The 19,156-nt window shown below is 38.6% G+C and overlaps 2 protein-coding genes across 4 annotated transcripts; both read left to right on the top strand.

The window, feature by feature from the left end:
• Window positions 1–1,035: 1,035 nt before the first annotated feature.
• On the top strand, window positions 1,036–6,487 carry tph1a (tryptophan hydroxylase 1 (tryptophan 5-monooxygenase) a). Of its 2 annotated transcripts, XM_015012172.2 has the most exons (11): window positions 1,037–1,289; window positions 2,853–2,987; window positions 3,125–3,308; window positions 3,411–3,511; window positions 3,599–3,666; window positions 4,287–4,483; window positions 4,564–4,699; window positions 4,781–4,907; window positions 5,001–5,096; window positions 5,334–5,467; window positions 5,569–6,487. In XM_015012172.2, the coding sequence occupies exons 1-11, from the start codon at window positions 1,200–1,202 to the stop codon at window positions 5,741–5,743; spliced, it is 1,443 nt and encodes a 480-aa protein (XP_014867658.1). In that variant the 5' UTR covers window positions 1,037–1,199; the 3' UTR covers window positions 5,744–6,487. The 2 variants fall into 2 exon arrangements, with proteins under 2 accessions (XP_087862352.1, XP_014867658.1); XM_088006226.1 differs by having other exon boundaries at window positions 1,036–1,289; window positions 3,125–3,511.
• Window positions 6,488–6,919: 432 nt separating this feature from the next.
• sergef (secretion regulating guanine nucleotide exchange factor) lies at window positions 6,920–17,985 on the top strand. Of its 2 annotated transcripts, none has more exons than XM_088006228.1 (11): window positions 6,920–7,028; window positions 7,301–7,439; window positions 8,401–8,553; window positions 9,462–9,556; window positions 9,786–9,846; window positions 9,944–10,057; window positions 10,139–10,201; window positions 10,935–11,093; window positions 11,543–11,688; window positions 13,212–13,244; window positions 16,893–17,985. In XM_088006228.1, the coding sequence occupies exons 1-11, from the start codon at window positions 6,987–6,989 to the stop codon at window positions 17,040–17,042; spliced, it is 1,155 nt and encodes a 384-aa protein (XP_087862354.1). In that variant the 5' UTR covers window positions 6,920–6,986; the 3' UTR covers window positions 17,043–17,985. The 2 variants fall into 2 exon arrangements, with proteins under 2 accessions (XP_087862354.1, XP_014867661.2); XM_015012175.2 differs by having other exon boundaries at window positions 13,212–13,248.
• The last annotated feature ends 1,171 nt before the right edge of the window (window positions 17,986–19,156 follow it).

Here is a 19,156-nt window from a genome sequence, read left to right as displayed (position 1 = left end):
AGGAACATACAGCCTGAGCTTCAGTGGACTGGTTTGGGTTTGTGTTGTAACGGCCCAGTCAAGTAATCGGTTTACTCGCACTTCTATATGCTCTAAAACATGATGTCAACGTCACCATAAATTATGTAATAGGTGTTAACACGCTTATGAGGAGAACAGAATTAATTTCTCTTGTGGGTTCAGTTGTAGGGGAAGAGGGGAGGGGGAAGTACCCTTGACTGCCTCCTGGGTTGTGTAAAGCATCAGCTCATATCACGAGTGACACGGAGCAGACCCACCTGATACAAAACAGTATGTAAATCAGCCACATGTATCAGTGCATGAGAGCTGTGACCCGGCGAGAAGCTAAAAGTGCCTTTGTCCTGTGTGTAAGGTGACTAAAGCTTAGAGAACAAGAATTGTTATCTGTTTAAAGTAATTAGATCTTATACACTCATTGCTCCGTCATCTCGATCCTGCCGGCCAAAGCCACTGAGACCCTTTTCACTAATTGTGTTGACCTCATTATAAAAGGGTGTTAAAGAGAAGAAAACAGGCGGATTATGTCTGCGTGCTCCAGAGGCCAGGAGAGCTTACAGAGCAGTGGAGGAGATTTTTTTTTTTTTTTTTAAACAGAGGGCTGTTTGCATCACTTGAAGAAAGTCAGGTGGGCTACACTTAAATCCTCTTACAACCTGATGTTTTCTAAGGGATCAACAGGCAACATTTTAAATCCTTTTGTGAAAATGAAGCAGTTTGAGCACATACATAAATTACAGATACAATTTGTCACGTTTTATTTTCAATATCAGTGCAAGCCAAACTCCAATGAATTCAGAAGAAAATAAAAATTGCTTCCTTATCTCACAATGACACTGTACTTTCATGTCCACTGCAGGACAATTAAAACACAAACTTTAACTTTTATCCTTGAGGTAAAATTTATATTCATGGCTGATCTTTCTGAAGTCGCTTCAGGCCTTTGGTTGGAAAAAAGACATTTTTTTCCCCCAATGACGTGGGAGGCGCTGCTCTTTTTCCATTTGCTGCCGTGGGGCAGATTATTGCCCCCACCTGTGTCTCTGTGTGGTTAAATAGCAAAGTCCGCTGCTTCTCGGGGTTAAAGAACCCCCCCTTAAAAAAGGAGGCGTAGGCTAATTTAGGTAATTTACTTGCGCAAAAACTAGATAAAACCCCTTAATAAACCGGAGCACTTTAACATGTACTCGAATAAGGTGGAAGGGCCACGCAGAGGACGATCGTTTGACTCTATGAACATTGGCTTTGAGGAAAAACTACTCAACAATGAGGTAAGAAAGAAGAAGTGTTATGCAATTAAATTATGCAATTTTAAAATGTTGCAGTGTTGATTCTTTGACATGTTTTCCGGTGAGACTTTGATGCACGGACAGAAACTATAAGACATTTTTTAAAATAACTTTTACTTTAAAGAATCAACTTTTGGACAGTTATAACGCGATTTGTTGGGCTCGTTTTAATCTTTTACTTAACCCACAGCGCAGATTAATTTAAGCCGTTTTTGTATTGAAATTTCCGTCAAGGTTTAAGCGGGTTAAGTGCATTTAATAAATTAGGTTGATAGAAAAGCAGAGAAATGTGCCGCTATTTACCTTAAGTATTCAGTGTCCGCACGTGGAAAAGACACGTTTCACATTAAGAACTGTATTGTGACACGCATGTGCGCATGTGTAGCAGCAGTGTCTTATAAATCCAAGCACACAAAGTTTTTATTTTTTTATTTTCTTTATAGAAATATATTCCAATACTCTTCTTTCTGAATGGCGTAAAAAAACGTGATGAAAACACATTTAAAGCACAAGTAATGTAATTAATCTTTATCAACGTTTCAGCAACTTGAAATCTTGATAAGCGAAAATGTTTACAAAAAGTTTATTTTTAAGCTGTGATTTATATATAAATATATACATATATATTTCCCTTAGGAGTTTCATCTCACTTCGTGGTTTTCAAACGGGTGATTAAAGAAGCGTTTGATGAGCTTTCAACATGCAGGGAGCTAATAATAGGCTTCCCCGCTTTCTAAATGAGATTGCTGTAAGGCGATTCTTTGAGACAGAGACAAGTTCATCCTCGTTAAACCGAGACGCAAAGAGTTGACCCCTGTCCAGCGTCCTGATCCAGTCTCCCATGCACTAATGCTTTGTGGGACGATAAGGACCAGGGTGCACGGAAAACGGCTCTGCCGCGCCTTTTACACCATGAACGAGGGGAGAAACATGGTAGGAAGAGATTACGTGAGGTCGTTTTTACTTTTTCTTGCAGCTGATCTCCACCTGTAATCTTAATGCAAAAATCCGCATGAGAAATATAACTTTTTTTTTGTTGCAAATTATTTTAGCTCTGAATCGCATCGTAGCTGTCTTTGAATGTCAATTAAGAACTTTCCCTTTCCAGTCAATTAAATTAGATTAGTTTTGCGTCTCGGAACAATCTGACAGGATTATGTGAATTTTCCCCTGGCGTGTGCAGCCATGAGTCAACGTGAGAGCGCTGTCCAACGTGCTGAAATGGACAGTGGCGCCGCTCTGCCCAAACTAAACACTGTCGACATTTGCGGTGTGAATCTCTAAAAAGCACATATTCTTATTTCAAAGTATTTACCCTTCAATGCCTCCATCTTTGATAGTCTTTGACTCTTACTTCCTCTGGTGCGAGTGACTCACGCACACGAGACAAGATGTTCGAAGGATTTTTCGGATCGCTCGATGCTCTTAAGTGATTAGAAGTTGTGCATTCACGTCATTACGCGCGCTAAGCTTTGGTTCGAGCGTAACACGCGTTTCCGCGAACACAGATTCAAGGGCTTACCAATGTTTGGTGTCGATCCACAGATAAACAAGTCAACCTTCACAAAAATCGAAGAAAACACAGAGAAGAAGAATTCGTCCGAGAAAGGGAGAGCAACGATCATCTTCTCCCTCAAAAATGAAGTGGGAGGACTGGTGAAGGCTCTTAAACTATTCCAGGTATGAGCGATTAAAAAAAAATCCCTTTTTTCAATTTGGATCACTTTTTGAATAGTGTCAATTGGTTTTATGGTGTTGATGCAAAATGAATCAGTATGACATGCTTTTTTTTTTTTTTTTTTTACTGTTTCTTGCAGGAAAACCATGTCAACCTCATACACATTGAGTCCAGAAAATCCAAAAGGCGCAACTCTGAGTTTGAAATTTTTGTGGACTGCGACAGTAACCACGAACAACTGAACGAAATCATCCATCTACTTCGGAAGCATGTGAATGTGGTGGACATGGACCCTCCAGATAACTCCTGTCTGCTTGAAGAAGGTAAGGACAAATGTATAAAGTGTGACAAGGTTTATTTTTTTTTTTTTTGTAAATCAGTTTCAAGTGCATTAGAAATTAAACATCCTCCCAAATTATTTTCAGATATGTACGATGTACCTTGGTTTCCAAAGAAAATATCCGACTTGGACAAGTGTGCTAATCGTGTCCTGATGTATGGATCTGAGCTGGATGCCGACCATCCGGTACAGTATCAGACTACTGAATGGTTTTCAGAAGGTAAACCCCCCTACTAAGGCACATTCTTATAAAGCTATGCTTCTCATTTCCAGGGTTTTAAGGACAATGTCTACCGCAAAAGACGGAAGTATTTTGCTGATCTTGCCATGGCCCACAGACAGTAAGTTTCCATTTATTCAAACCGGTATTTTAAACGTATATACACCTTTCCCAGAACTTTGTGGGTAGTTACATAGCAGGTTTACCTAACAGGTACTTTCATTGAACTTTTCCAAGTACTTTCACATAACTCATGTAAAATAGCCAACATAAATGTTGGCTATTTTACATGACTTTATCAGATTCTTTAAAAAAACTAAGACAAGGTACTTCCCTGGAATGCTCATGGAATTTATTGTTTAATTTCCCGGAATTTAATGGACAATTTCAAGGAATTTCGAGCTTATTTACGATTTCCATTAAATTACACTTCTTATGAAATTAAATGGAAATTCTTTGCACTTTCATGAAGCTTTGTATTGACTTTCCAGAACATGCCTCGGACTTTTCCAGACGTTAGCAGATACTTTGATGAAACCTAAAGGTTTCTTTACAAATTTTCTGGAAAGCATTTGGTGGGTTGAGTAAAGCAAACAGTAAAAAATAACCAGTAAATTCCCTAAGAGTATCAGCATCAGTTTTTGGAAAGCCACATCAAAGTTCAGAGAAATCACGTGCTGCATTAGGCAGTGTTTTGTCCTTTTTCCTTTAATACTTACAGAACTTTGTGTTTTTCTCCAGTGGGGATCCCATCCCTCACATTGAGTTCACAGAGGAGGAAGTGAAGACTTGGGGTGTTGTGTACAGGGAGCTGAACAAGTTGTACCCCACCCACGCCTGCCGGGAATACTTGAAGAACCTGCCACTGCTGTCCAAATACTGTGAATGTCGGGAGGATAACATCCCTCAGCTGGAGGACGTCTCCCGTTTCCTCAAAGGTAATTTTCATCAAACCATCTTTAGTCAAACCTTAATGCTTCATTATTTACAGATGTAATCACAAGCATTTCTTTTTCAGAACGAACTGGATTCACCATCAGACCTGTGGCAGGTTACCTGTCCCCACGGGACTTCCTCGCTGGTTTGGCCTTCCGGGTTTTCCACTGTACCCAGTATGTGCGGCACAGCTCTGACCCCCTGTACACGCCAGAACCGTGAGTAGATTTATCTGTTTTGTTTGAAAGTAAATTGTCATTGCAATGTGGGTGAATATTCTGTTACTTTTCATCATACAGGGACACATGCCATGAACTGCTGGGACATGTCCCGCTGCTAGCAGAACCCAGCTTCGCCCAGTTCTCTCAGGAGATTGGTCTTGCTTCACTCGGGGCCTCAGACGATTCTGTTCAGAAACTGGCCACAGTGAGTTTCCCGTCTTCAGCCGAACCTTATTAAATGTTCATTGTTAAATTCTGCCAACTCTGTTGTAACTTCTTATATTTTTCTATGTTTCAGTGCTACTTCTTCACAGTGGAGTTTGGCCTATGCAAACAAGAAGGGCAGCTGCGAGCATATGGAGCAGGGCTGCTGTCGTCAATCAGCGAGCTCAAGGTAGGAAACATTATGTCAAGATCATAAAGAGCGCAACCTAATTCAAAAACTTATTTCTGGCATCATTTGGTTAGAAAAGGTTTAAAATTTAACAAAATTACAACATGCAGTATTGTCCATTTGACATTCTACGTTTGATAAACACAAGTAAAAGACATTTTTATTGAACATAATGGTCCAAATGCAAGCATTAACATAGTTTCAAGCATTTTCATCACATTCTTCTTTTTCTTATAGCATGCACTCTCTGGAAATGCAAGGATAATGCCTTTTGACCCCAAAGTAACAAGCAAGCAGGAATGCATCATCACAACATTTCAGGATGTCTACTTTGTGTCAGACAGTTTTGAGGAAGCCAAAGTCAAGATGAGGTTTGTTCATTTGTTCTTGTTTTATAATATTCCATCCTGCTGAGGATAACAATGATCTTGGCAACTTTGCATATATCTAAGCATGCAATTTTTTTTTTCAGGGAGTTTGCCAAGACCATAAAGCGTCCCTTCACAGTTCGATACAACCCCTATACGCAGAGCGTAGACGTGCTGAAAGACACTCCCAGCATCAACAGTGTGGTGGAGGAGCTCCGGCACGAGCTTGATATTGTGGGCGACGCCCTCAGCAGGCTCAACAAGCAGCTGGGCGTCTGACTGAACGATGTTCCACTGAAGTTAGCCGCCTCTGGTTCATCCACACTCACCATGTGACACCCAGCACTGCTGTAGAGACGTCCGCTTGTGTTTTTGTGACTAAAATGAATGTGCATCACTTTATGGATAAATTCTCTGTTGTTCTCGGTGCATGGTGTATTGCTAAAACTATTTACAGGCAAATTAGATAGTCGTGTTTAATTTTTAAAGTCAGTAAGTTCCCAAAGAGCTGCTTTATCTGACGCACCAGTTATGCTTCCATTGTGTTGAAATCTGTATCGCAAACACTCGACGTACTTTTAAAATATTTTTTTCAACATTTCCTGTTGTTAAAAAAACACTTAAACGGATTCTTCCTTTTTCAGTTTACTCTTGTGTTGTGTAACTGTTGATTTTTTGTAATTTATTTGTTTTTTTCTGCAGTGATAATCTGTATCTTGTTTTTGTTATTTTGCTCTCTGTATCCTCTGTTCTGTGTGCTGTTTGAAGGAAATTATGAAAGATAAAACTTTAACTCACCAGTGTTATAAGAATGCTTTCATGATTGATTATAACAGATTAACCTGTGTACACAGCTTGTTTTACAGTAATGATTTTGAATACTTCTTCCAAAAGTGACTACAGTTGTCATAGTCTGGAAATCCAAACATTATTTTTCTACTGTAAAGAATTATAGTGAATAGGTGTAGGCTATGTATAAAACTGAAAAAAACCTTCAATAAAAAGTTGGATTGTGTCCTAAAATACTTTTTTAAAATTGAAATCCAGTGCTGTAGACATATTTATTCTTTTAACAGCATTAAAGTTAAATAAATCAAAACCTAATCTAATCTATTGATTCCTCACCCATCCTCACGATCAGTTTTCAGGAGATCCCCAAGGAATAAAGTCAAATAATTTGAGACAGTTTTGTTTGTCAGTCTTTAGTAATATCTTCTCTCCAATCCCTGGTGTCCAATAATACCTCGACTATCAAAAACTTTCCTAAATCCTATCAGATTATTTAACTGATAACATTTTGGAGCGGTTGTAGATTATGAGAATAAGTAATTGCATATTAGGTCCCCATATATAGTATCAATAATAAGTATATCTAAACATAAATACAGAAATAGATAAACTCTTAATCATAGATAAAGGGAACATTTGAACTCCTTATTTGTATATTACGTGACTTGTTCAGAGCGTGCCTGGAAATTGCGACAGTGCCGTAAACCATGTCCGGTTTCCAGCTGGGTGTTCCATGGAAACACATTCACGTCTTACGTTTTGTTTATATGCCTGGGTAAGTTTGTTCTCCTTAGAAATAAACGGTTTAACTTGTGTTTGTCAGGTCGTGTGCTTATGTCAAATAAAGTACTCACTTCCGCAGAGTGACGTGGCACCTTAATGATTATATTTTTAAAACTTTTGCTAAGGTTAGCCTAACTAGCTCACAGTTTACTTGCACCAACCACCCAAACAGACGCCGTGTATGGATAATTGGAGGATATTTGACAATACGAATTGTTTGTCTGCTCTGTTTAATGTGTTTTATATATGTGTTGTTGGCTTCAGGGAGCCAACAGCTACGGTCAGCTGGGACAGAGCCATGTGGACGACCAGTGCGTACCGTGGCTCTCTGACAGCTCGGCTCTGCAGGACAGGACGGTCCGGGTTGTAGACGGAGGAGGGGGTCATTCTGTGGTTCTCACCGGTGAGATTCTGTTTGTTTTCCCAGAACTCTCTTAAACCACTGACAGTACCGAGTTGTGTGAGGAAAACTCTTTATGAGGTTAAATGGAGCCCTCTGCTGGATGAATAATTGAACTGCAACTTTTTTAAAAAAAGCTGTTCAATCATTAAATCATAAAGGGAAGGAAAAACTTATTACTCTTTATGATGCCTTTATATTACACTCTCCAAAACTGCTATGCTCTTATTGAGAAATTCAGTTAAAGCATAATATGTCTTGAATCTTTTAAGTTACTGTTTCTGTATGATTAAATTACATCATAACTCAAAATTATGTCTATTTAATTACTTTTTTAGTGGACTTGATCCAACCCCAAAAGACATGGAACTTATGTTAGACTTGTGACCAGAAATTTAAAACTTAATTTTCACTTGCAGCCTCTCAAACCTCTCAAAAGGTTTGAGATTGTGAAGCAAATAGAAAGTATGTTTTTAAGATGTGACTTTTACACACCCTCTGAATCACCAAACATTATGAATTTACTGCTTGATAATGCTAATGACCCAGTACCTCAGCTCTTAATGAAACAAGGTCTTGTCTCAGTAAGAAACTGATGAGATGGTACTGTATAAAAGGGTAAACACTACTAAGTTAATGTTTACTTTAAAATGCAGCTTCAACATTTGCTGGTCATAGCACTGGCTGCATGTTTTAATGAAATAATAAATCCATCTTCTAAGAAACATACATATATTTTGAAAATTGTTTACTGTTGCTCTGATGGTAAATAACATATTCAATTTATTCAAAGCTCCTCTGTTTTTACTTCAGATTTCACATGAGATGAAGGAATTAAGACTTAATGTTAAGCTGGTTCCACCTGAGTGATAAATTTAAACAAGTATTCACATTTTGAACAACAAATTAAACAATGTGTGGGTTGTTCTCCCTAAGATTTTTTTTTTTTTTTTTTGTTAAGCAGAGAGTGGAGAGGTGTTTGTTTGTGGCCAGAATCACAGAGGCCAGCTGGGACTTGGTCACAGTACTGACGTCTCAACTCTTCAGCTCTGCCCCGTCTTGAATCACAGAGTCGCAAATGTAGCCTGCGGCTGGGATTTTACACTTCTTCTCACTGGTGAGCAGAAAACGCTACTCTTAACAGCAAATGGTTCTTTTAACATTTGATGATAGATCTGTTTACTCATGTAACTGCATGAATATTCTTGCCAAATTCACAGAGAATCGATTGACATAATATTATTCATACAATAGTGTTACTAAAATAAGGTTATTTTAACCACGACTATGTTGACTTTTTTCTGTAAAAGACAGAAAATGTTTGTTTAAAGATTGAATCAAGCAGGAAACATGAAGACATATCTATCTCATCTCTTAAAATAAAGACAAATTCATGAAACTTGGCTACTCTGTCTGCAGGTTGAAACTGAAGCAGAGCAAAAAAACACTGGGTGTTAAAGCAGCATTTCCATATTTCAGTGATATTTAACTGAATTAGCTACTAGTTCTTTAGCGCTGATGTTGTGTTAAATACCAACATGACTGACATTAGGGTCACAGGTAAACCAGTTGCTTTCCTTTCCTCTACGGCCAAGTTCAGGATTTTATATTGTTGTTTTCATATTTTACTCTTCTTTGTAACATTTTGTCTGCTAAATAGAAAACTTTGATGTTTTTTGCCATTACACTGGTTACTGGATTGACTTTTCTTCTAAGCAAAATGCTGCAGACCGACCGCTTACATAATTTAATAAGCTAGCTCACGATGCTCATATTTTAAACTGGGTATTTTGGCTACAAGTAAGATATGTTTAAATAAATTTCCATTGTAGATTCTTTTAGCAACCAGATAAAACCTTTTTTGCTTATTCAGAATGTCTATATTTTATTGACTGGGACTTTCATTCCGTCTCTGCAGAGATTTGTGACTGTATGTCTGTCAAAACATACATCTGTTTTGCTTCCTTGCCTACATTTTATTTTTATTTTTTCCATTGTTTCTTTTTTTCTTCTTCTCCCTGACAGATTCTGGTCAGCTACTCGCATGTGGTTCTAATGCATTTGGACAGTTGGGTGTTGGACAGACAGTCACACACTCTGCTGAGCTTCTAGCTGTTGAGGTGAGTACATGTTACCAGTGTGTTTTATTTTTACATGTATCTAATTAAGTTAGAAGACTAGTAAAAAAAAAACATGTATTTCTGTGTGTAATAAATGTATAAAAAATATGACATGCTATGTGTACTACACATGAGATGTACATATACATAATTTCTGCCTGTTTTAGAGTTTTACAAACAGCACTTCCTCTTTTTCTGACCTAATTATTATTGTGATGTTTGTTTTCAGGCTCTTAAAGAGCCAGTAGTGAGTGTAGCAGCAGGACTCAGACACTCACTCGCCGTTAGTGGTAAGATATTCCCACATGCTGTCTGTTTTGTTTTTCCTGAATTCTAGTTTAATTTAACAGTAAAGCCTAGAATTCAGTTTTGCTGTTTAACCGTCAGCCTCGGGCTCCGTGTATCAGTGGGGAACCGGTCTTTTTAGCCATGCTAAGAGAGCGCTCAGTCCCCACCCTGCTCCATCACATCTGAACTCCAAACTTCCCTGTCCGGTACCAGGTAACATGCACTAAGCTGAAAAAGCAGCAGTGGTGGAATGAATCATTTTTGTGTGACACGTGTTTGTGCCCGACACTGCAGGTCTCGGCCAGAGGAAAGCACGGCTTGTAACAGCAGGTTCAGCACACTGTGTGTGTTTAACAGGTAGGGAACAAGAAATCTGTGCCTAGCAGTAACCAAAAAATGATTAAGGTTTTGAATGGTTAAGTACTGTAGCGTTGGTTTGAATGTGTAAATTTGCTTTTCAGCTCTTAAAACACAAAATCTCAGCCGCTCTCAGATCCCCAGGAAAGTCATTTCACATGTCAGAGTTTTTTGTTGTTGCTTAAAATTAATAAAATGCCTACATCTGCTGATCTGGGGTTCTGGATATTAAAAAGCAGTTATAAAAAGCATGAGAGCGACTTCTTATAACACAGTAAGCGACTATTAAAATCAATGAGAAAATCAAAGTGGAATGAGAGCTCTGTTAGCTGTGAGTTTTATATGAATTGCAGTGATGCACCATGATTTTTTTATTTTAAAGACTAGAAGAAAGAGTTTTACAATATTTTTCCTGCAGATCATAAAAATCTCTGAATTGAGAGAAAGACATTTTATTAATGTTCTTTATGTAAAGGAATTCTGTCTTAGCTTCAGTTCTGAGGTTTGAATCATAAGTAGCAGCATAGTTCATCAAAACTTTCAGTAAGTATAATGCCATTTCATTTAATTTAGTATAAAGTTTATCTCAGTGTGTCCCCACCTGATAATCAGTCATTCATGACAGGATGGGTGTGACTTTGTTCTCATATGCCGAGTCTGACCTCGCATCTGTCCTGGAGTTAGTTGACAAATGACTGCTCTGCCTTTGTTTTTTTTTGTTTTTTTTTTGCAGAAGAAGGTGAATTATTCCTGTGGGGAAGCAATAAACATGGCCAGCTGGCTACAGCGGAGCCCTTTCTGCCCTCTCCCAGTCTGCTGAATCGATCTCTGCTGAAGGGAGAGAAGGTTATGGGTGTGTGCAGCGGCTGGACGCACGTTGTTGCTCAGACAGGTACAAAAGGTGTAGAAGCTCAGCTTGTGACTGAGATACTCACCAGGAACAGGATAGCTTGGAGACCTGCTATGTTTTAGCTACAGTCATGTGGAAAAAAAAATGGGACACTCCATTAAATATTCACTTCACATATCAAAGTCTTATCTCATTTCTTTTCTCTCTGGGAAAGAAAGGGATTTAATTATAGATATACGCCAGAAAAACCAACCCTGTTTTAATCAGTAGACAAAAGATATGAACAATAACGAGTTTTCAAGCCCAGGAAGTAATTAGGACACCCTACTTCCTGATAGCCGGTGCTTTAAGTTTGATCAACTTTGAGATGTTTGCAGGGTTTCTTGAATGTTCAGAACGTTTCAAGTCATCAGCACCTTAAAAGGATACAAATCGGAGATTTTCATTGCATTTCAGATAAAAGATAAGTAAAATATTAATTTACTTCGCAGAGAGTGGCAGAGTATTCACATGGGGGAGAGGAGATTATGGACAGCTTGGTCGATCAGCCTCGGTCAGTGAGAATGCCGAGACGTCGATGGGAATCAGGAAGGATTGCATCCCTGTTGAAGTTACATCCCTCCACGGAGCAACTCAGGTGAGATACAGTCTGCAGCATCGAATTGACTTTGTATCTCCCTAAATGACCTAAATTTACGACTCTATCGTTCAGAGTCTCGGTTTTATATCGTATTCAATAAATTAGATTTGAAATGTCAACAGCCGTCCAGCAGGGGGCACCAGACGACCAAAGACAAATCAGTCGCTGTTGTTAATGTCAAGGGAAAATTCATAGTGATATCGTGCATAGAAAAGATGGAGGTCATTATTTATGCATCGGGAGGAGGACAACTGCTTGATGAAGGCAGACTTCTCCCCTCCCATAAGAGTAGTTGATGGTGAGGATCAGGGCTGCAGCAGTTAACCTGTGGTCTGAATGGCTGCCGGAAGGCTTTGTCAATAAAGTTGATGTCAGGGACGAGCAAGGGTAAGTGCTTGATCCTTCCTCCACCGAGTACAGATCGTTGCAGCTGCACTGACCCGTGCCAAACAGGGATTACCTTTTGTGTGTCTCTGTTTATGTGCATAATGAAAAGCGAGATGAAATAGCGGAGTGACCCGTAAATCTTTTATCCTCACCTCCCCATTTTAAGGCCTTTAAATACTGAAGAACTGAGTTATGAGACACAAAAACTTACAAGGAGGAGCAAATTGCTCAGGAATCAATATTTGTTTTTATGTGTTGCCTGTGGTGTAGATTTTATCCAAAACAGAGGCCTGTCAATGCAGTTCAGCCTCTGGTACAAACACAGGACTGTATCAGCAGCGCAGCATTAGGTAATTACCGTATAAATATAAATATATTTAACACATTTCTCCAACAGTCAGTCCTGTGAACAGGGAGGAGAGAAAAAAGGTGTTAGATCTGCAAAGGTTTGGATTCAGCAGTATAGCTATGAAATGACAGCATTAACTCCTTATTCTACTGTGATGAAGGTTATCAGGCTAATCTTTCCATTACAATTGTTTTATAACATAAAGCGCAAAACTGCTTATAAATTCAACATATCTAAAAAAAAACAATCAACTTTTTTGCTTATATTTAACTTTTTTGGTTATATTTAACTTTTTTGGTTATATTTCCATGCATCCAACTTAGCACAGTGGCTCTGGATATTTCTGTGGTTTCAGTAAAGCTGGGCAGTGAATTAATTTGAACAATTTATAAAACTTTGGGCTTTTGAAGATTTAATTTTTGAAAAATCTTATGTGCATAATGAAAAGCGACATTCCCCACCAATGTTCCACCTATTTTTTAAAATGATTTGCTTTTATTGTGGATTTCGAAATAGTTGACTGAAGGTAGCACAGATGCCAAAGAAGCAGTGAAATGGCTGTATAGATCGCTCTAATAATAGAAAGCCACTTTCTGCTTTGTGATCTGTGGAATCTGCAGATAATGTTACAATACAAGCAAAATGTTCCCTTGCTGCCAAAAATTTCCCACTCACTAACAGCTGGCATGAAGAAGAGATAGTCGGTGATAATATTATCTGCACCTGGTTTTAACGTTAAACCTGACCTGTGTCTGTTTTAACTGTAATCATTTTTTCTTTACAGATTGTATGTGGATCTGAACACAACCTTGCCATTGTAGGTGAGCATGTTCTCATTCAAATAGTTCAGATTTTTTCTGAAATTTTTGTTCTGTAAAACATTTTTTTTTACAACTGTGCTGGAAACTTTAAAGGAAAGGATTAACTATAGCAGACTGAGAACATTTATGATGATTATGGCCATATAAATGACCATTTATGTGGTCATTTATCAAAAGAGGAAATGAGGGTGGATATTTCAGTAAGACAGTGATCACTACAAAACTATATCTTATAGTTTTGTCCAATATTATAAGATTAATATCTTATAATATTGGAAAATGTCTTGTATTCCAATATTTCCAATGGTACTTTTTCATCCATATTAAAACAAGCTCATATTTCTTGCTGAAAAGTTACTTGTAGGTTAGTTTGTCCTATTTCAAGTATACTAAAATATTTGCACTACAAATGCCGTATAGAATGGCCTAAACTCTCGACTTGAATACGATTATATTATTATTACCAACAAAGGCCTTCCTACCAAGAATACTTTTCATTTCCTGTGCCATTCCACAGTATTACACAGAACCTAATTTATGGATTTATTGGTGATTTTTTTATATATGTGGATTCCTTCAGATGTTGGCAACATGTGGTATGAACATAGTTGGAAAGAAAAATATTGACATGTTCAGTTCTCATTTTCAACATTGTAAATCATCAGGTTGCAGACACCGAGCCTCATTCTGTCAAGGATTTGAACGATGACGTGCAGCTCTGCTGTAAATACCATTTTGTGTCTAAATGACTGAAAGCCGGCACTTTAACAGATTCACAAAGCCATTAAAGTTGCGTATCTCATGTCAGAAAAGAGCTTTATTGGTTTCTGTGGCTGAAACACGAGACGTCTCTGCTGAACTGACATGACTGCATAACGGATAACGTAGACACAAAGGTGAGCAGGACCTTTTCCAACCCATTCTTTCTGCGGCATTAAAGAATTAGTATGAGACCTACCTAATACTTTAGAGTCAAACAGCAGTGTAAAAAAAAATCATCTTGGTTAAGCAGCAGAGATTTTTTGGGGTCAGTACTTTGCTTCGTGGCCTTTCATCAAGAAGTAATTACAGGATAGATAGACGGATATCATTGACAGAGGCAATTACCCAAACAGGCCTAACAGGAATGATATTAACCACACACACACACACGCACACACACATTTACAGGCAAATGTTATGAGAGCAATTTCCTTCAGTCCACATAAATGAATGTAAACAAAAACAGCCTCTTGTAACCACTAATTAAAAAAAAAAAACACCGTGACGTTCAAATGAAATTAAAATTGGGACTTTTGGACCAGCAGTCTAGTCCTTTTTCTTCAGGTAAGACGTTTCTGATGCTGTTTTTGGTTCAGGAGTGTCTTAAAAGAAGGAATGTAACATTTGCAGCTCTGGTCCTTCCGTCTGTGTGCTGTGGCTCCTGAAGCTGTGACGCCAGCTGCAGTCCACGCCTTGTAAATCTCCCCCGAACTCCTGAATTGGCCGTGCTTCACAATCCTCTTAGGGCTGCGGTTTTCTCTGTCGCTTGTTCTCATTTCTCTACCACAGTCTTTCCTTCCACTAAACCTTTAACAGGAGCTTCTGTAGGAGTGACCTTTTGTGGCTAACCCTACTTTTTAATGGAAATAACATTAATTCCTGTGACAAAAATCTGCTTTTTACTTTTATTTTTTTTTCTCATAAACTGAATCTTGGGTTAAACATTAAACTGGAATCTGCAATCATCAACATTAGCAAAAAAACAAACAATCTGTGTAATGAATCTTCACATTTTTAATTGAATCACTTGCATAAATGAACTTTTTAAAGACACTTTGATGCCCCTGTGTTGTACATGCTTCACAAACCTCCCCTACTTTGCCATAGTTTCAGCAAGCAGTAAGAAACATTTTGGCTGTAAAATCCTTCACATTAAATTTTGAACACTGACCCAGTTTTTTTTTTTTTTACATCAGCATGAATAAAAATACCACAGAACAACTCAGAAATGGAGCTACAAGATTCCATTAGAAAGGAGACTTGAACGTTGCCGCTGCTGCTGCAAACATCCATGCGACCAGCCGTCAGTTTTCTCACCAAATGTAAAAATAAGAAGCATGGGCGAGCTTTAGCACATTGTTACGGCTGTTCATAGTAATCATCGATGTGAGAAAGTTCTGCTCTGCACTTTCTGAAGCTCTTTCAGAGGGATGAGAAAGCATAACATGTAGAAGAAGAGCTTGTGTGAACCTCCGACTCTTCGTGATCTTTTTTTTCTTCCTTCTTCTTCTTCTTCTTCTTCCTCCTGTCTTGAGCGTGGTGGCAGGAGAAATGCAATAGCAAAACAGGATTGGAAGCCCAGACCTGAGTGCTGCTATTTCTGGTGCTGAAGTAGGTCAGGCGGAAGAGAATAGAGAGCATTGCACGCTGTTTGTATCTGTTGCCTGCTCAAGCCCAAGCCCATTTGCACCTGAGCGAGAGGTCGTCAAGTATGAATTTCGTCATCGTTGGTCAGAGGTTGGCGATAGGCCAAAGACTCTGTGGGCACAGCTCATCCAATCTGAGGAAAAATTTCAATGATTACCTAAGCTTAACATGACTACTTTAGGACAAGCATCTTATATTAGATATTCTATATATTTACCTCTATGGACTCATGCAGGTTTGGCTAGAAAAGGTGCAGCTGTGGTGCTGTGTCACAGCTAAATTTTTAAACTGCCAAAAATGAAAACCAGTGGCCAGATTTGTTCACTTGGAAGTGGCTCACGGTTTGAGTTTTGTGTGTGTATATATATATATATATATATATATATATATATATATATATATATATATATATATATTTTTTTTTTATTATGCTGCGCCGAATACTGTGCAGACACGACACTTCGTTGCCATGGAAACACTGATGTGCTGTCCTCTCGTCAGCGAGTCCATGAATTAAGCAGCGAGATGAGGCTTTGTTTTCCTCACTGTGACACTTCAACACATGACGTCCCCTAATACATCGCCTTCAGCGCCTACAAACTCTAAAACATGCTAAGTGCGCTCTACTTATGCATCCATGCACCGACTTAAAGACACGACTACAAGTGCTTCTGCAGCCGTGTTTGGCAGAGTGTCACACTGACATAAGCTGCTGGCGAGTTATCCTGCCCTGTTAACTGGTCAAAGCACAATGCGCCTGTTAGGAAAAGCCACGTCGGATTCTTCAGAGACGAAACACAGAAGGACGAAGAGACCAGTCGACGGAACAAATGGAAAACATGGCGTGAAAGACACACACACACACACACAACTGCAGCGAACGGCAAGCGCTCCAAGACGTGCCACCCTTGAGAAAGCAAGCTCGCTTCTGTTGCCACGACAACGGAACCTATTAGGTAACTGTGTTGCCATGGCACGTGTCTCCTCGGTGATGCAGACCTGACCACACCCACTGATGAGCTCTCCAGCTGTGAAGAGCAAGGGAGGCTTTTATTGCAGACCAAGTGTCAGCGTTTGGAGATCAGAGAAGCTCTGTGTGTGTGTGTGTGTGTGTGATGTGTGTTTCTCTTTGTGTAGCCCGCCTGGTTTTTAATTCCCTGTAGGTGTCTAATTTTAGCCTTTCCCCTCTGTGTCCTCCTGTCACTGACCAAACGCGGCTCTCTCTCTGTTTTCAGGGGGGTGCCTCCTGTCGTGGGGCTGGAACGAGCACGGGATGTGTGGGGACGGTTCGCAGGCTGACGTCTTTCATCCTCGGCTCGTCTCTGATCTCAGGCCTGTTCTCATTGGCTGTGGTGCTGGACACTCAATGGCAGTGTGTGGCGTGACGACTAGTTTAACGCAGAACTCTGTCCACACTTGGGAAGAACTGGAGCACAAGCAAAGTTCCCCTTTCACTGAGTTTAAACAAAAAAAAACTACCTCAGCTACTTGATAAAGTTTTCATTGTTGGTGCAGCTAAACACGGTGTTTTACAGTGTGGAAGACGCTGTAATTTTTGACGTTGATGAACAAATGTCAGTGTCTGTGTTCATTTGCCATGTCAAAGCTGCTCTAAGTCATGCAGGAAGTTGACTATTCTGGTGGTTCTGTCACTCTGACCGTGTTGCAGTGTTTTAGAGATAACTGACTGGTACAGATTTCAGTTTTTCTCTGAATTCTGACCTGCTAATTCTGATTTTTACCCTTTTTTTTTTTTTACCAAATGATTGTAACCAGGGTTTCTACAGTCTTAAAAATTCATGAGCAGTCTTAAATGTAACTCTCAAAGTTAAGCACTGACCAGCTTAGGTAGCCTGGTGTCCTGCATGTTTCGAATGCATTTCCTAAGCATTGCATCAAAATCTAGAGGTGTCTGCTAATCACTCATTTATTTGGTTAAGATATCTTAAACCAGGAAGACATTTAAGGTCTTCAGGAAAACAGCCTTTTAGTTGTGACTTTGAACAGCCCTGGTTTGAGTAAAATATAAAATAAAAAATGTTTTTAGTAAATTACCCACTATGAGATCCTTCTGAATAAAAAAACAACAAATTTTAACACATTTTGGTCAGGAAAAACTTCATAAACAGGGATTTATGAAGAAGTTGGCAATTTGAATAGAGGCACACTCAAAATTATTGATATATACATTTTAATTATGTTAAATCTTTTTTTAGTCATCCGTTTGTTGATTTGCATTAGTGTATTAGTGGAAATTTGTATTTTATTTATTTATTCTTTTTACTTCAGATGGCTAAAAAAAATTAAAATAAATCAACACTCACTGAATACTGATTATTTCTGTGTTTTTTATTTATCACTATTTCTGTACAAGTCTGAACTGTATTGGTCAAAAAACACACAAAACAAAAATCCCTAAACAACAAACCGAAAAAAAGGATCACTGGACACCTCACTGAGATAAGTAGCCACAAAACGCATGGTGTTCAAAAACACACACCCTACGGTCTCACTAAGTCGCACACATTGGTTGCCATATTTGTCATGTTGGTTCTCTTTATACAATAACCATTGCTTTCTTTCCTTTCCTTTGTTTTCTCTGTTGTTAAACGTTGACCAACGTACTGTCCCCCTGTTTGTGCTCAGCCAGCCTGCAGCCTGCTATTTTTGGCAGATTCAACTGAATGCAGGCGGATCTCAAGAGGTTGTTGGCAGTGTGTTTGCAGTTGTTTGGTAAGAAGTTGGTCCCTTTTCACAAACTTTTTCCACATAAACATTGAATCGACCTTTTGTGCTCAAATGGTGGTCCTTTGAGGTTTTTTTTTTATTTATTTATTTTTTTAAAGAGGTATGCTCATTGCTTTACTGTGGAGGTTGATCCATACAGGGCTCCTTATTGCATCTGTCATTTTTAGCATTAGTTTCAATGGCTGGTGACTGTTAAATTAAAATGTGCATTAGGTAGTCATGCACTGTAATTCCCCTAAATGAGAAGAATAATTTGCATATTAGAGGCACTTGTCCACGTTGATAACAGTTTGGCCTTTGTTGGTATTACATATTACTATCTGTATGCACATATGTGTACAAGAAACAAAAATAAATCTACATGATTGTCAATTAAATCACAGCTGCACTACATAACATTAACATGATGTCTGAAGTATGTGATGGCAAAGTCGTACATCCTACAGTGCCTTAAAAAAGTGTTTGCACTCCTTAAATGTTTTCATGTCATCTTACAACCACAAACATAAATGTTTTTTTTTTATATTAATGCAAATTTATCACCTAATTTTGAAGGGAAAGCAACATATTTTTAATGTATGAATAACAATTTGAAAAGTTTGGCATGAACTTGCACTTTACCTTACTCTGGTATCCCTAAATGGAATTAACTGCGTCCAATTGCCTTCAGAAGCAAATAAATTATTCATACATAATTTTATTGCAGTATAAATAGAGCTTTGAAGGCCCCAAGGACTTTTTTAAAAAAGCA

This window comes from Poecilia mexicana, unplaced genomic scaffold, assembly GCF_051168715.1.
Source record: "Poecilia mexicana isolate PSO_F unplaced genomic scaffold, ASM5116871v1 scaffold_6, whole genome shotgun sequence".
NCBI lineage: Eukaryota > Metazoa > Chordata > Actinopteri > Cyprinodontiformes > Poeciliidae > Poecilia > Poecilia mexicana.
This window is presented reverse-complemented; position numbering and strand designations above follow the sequence as displayed.

Excerpts from the sequence above, each read along its gene's own strand:
- tph1a (XM_088006226.1), top strand. The coding sequence starts at position 1,200 with ATGTACTCGAATAAGGTGGAAGGGCCACGCAGAGGACGATCGTTTGAC. Across the intron at positions 3,667-4,286 it reads CTTGCCATGGCCCACAGACA|TGGGGATCCCATCCCTCACA; the intron begins GTAAGTTTCCAT and ends GTTTTTCTCCAG. Across the intron at positions 4,700-4,780 it reads CCCCTGTACACGCCAGAACC|GGACACATGCCATGAACTGC; the intron begins GTGAGTAGATTT and ends TTCATCATACAG.
- sergef (XM_015012175.2), top strand. The coding sequence starts at position 6,987 with ATGGAAACACATTCACGTCTTACGTTTTGTTTATATGCCTGG. Across the intron at positions 7,029-7,300 it reads CGTTTTGTTTATATGCCTGG|GGAGCCAACAGCTACGGTCA; the intron begins GTAAGTTTGTTC and ends TGTTGGCTTCAG. Across the intron at positions 13,249-16,892 it reads ACACAACCTTGCCATTGTAG|GGGGGTGCCTCCTGTCGTGG; the intron begins GTGAGCATGTTC and ends CTCTGTTTTCAG.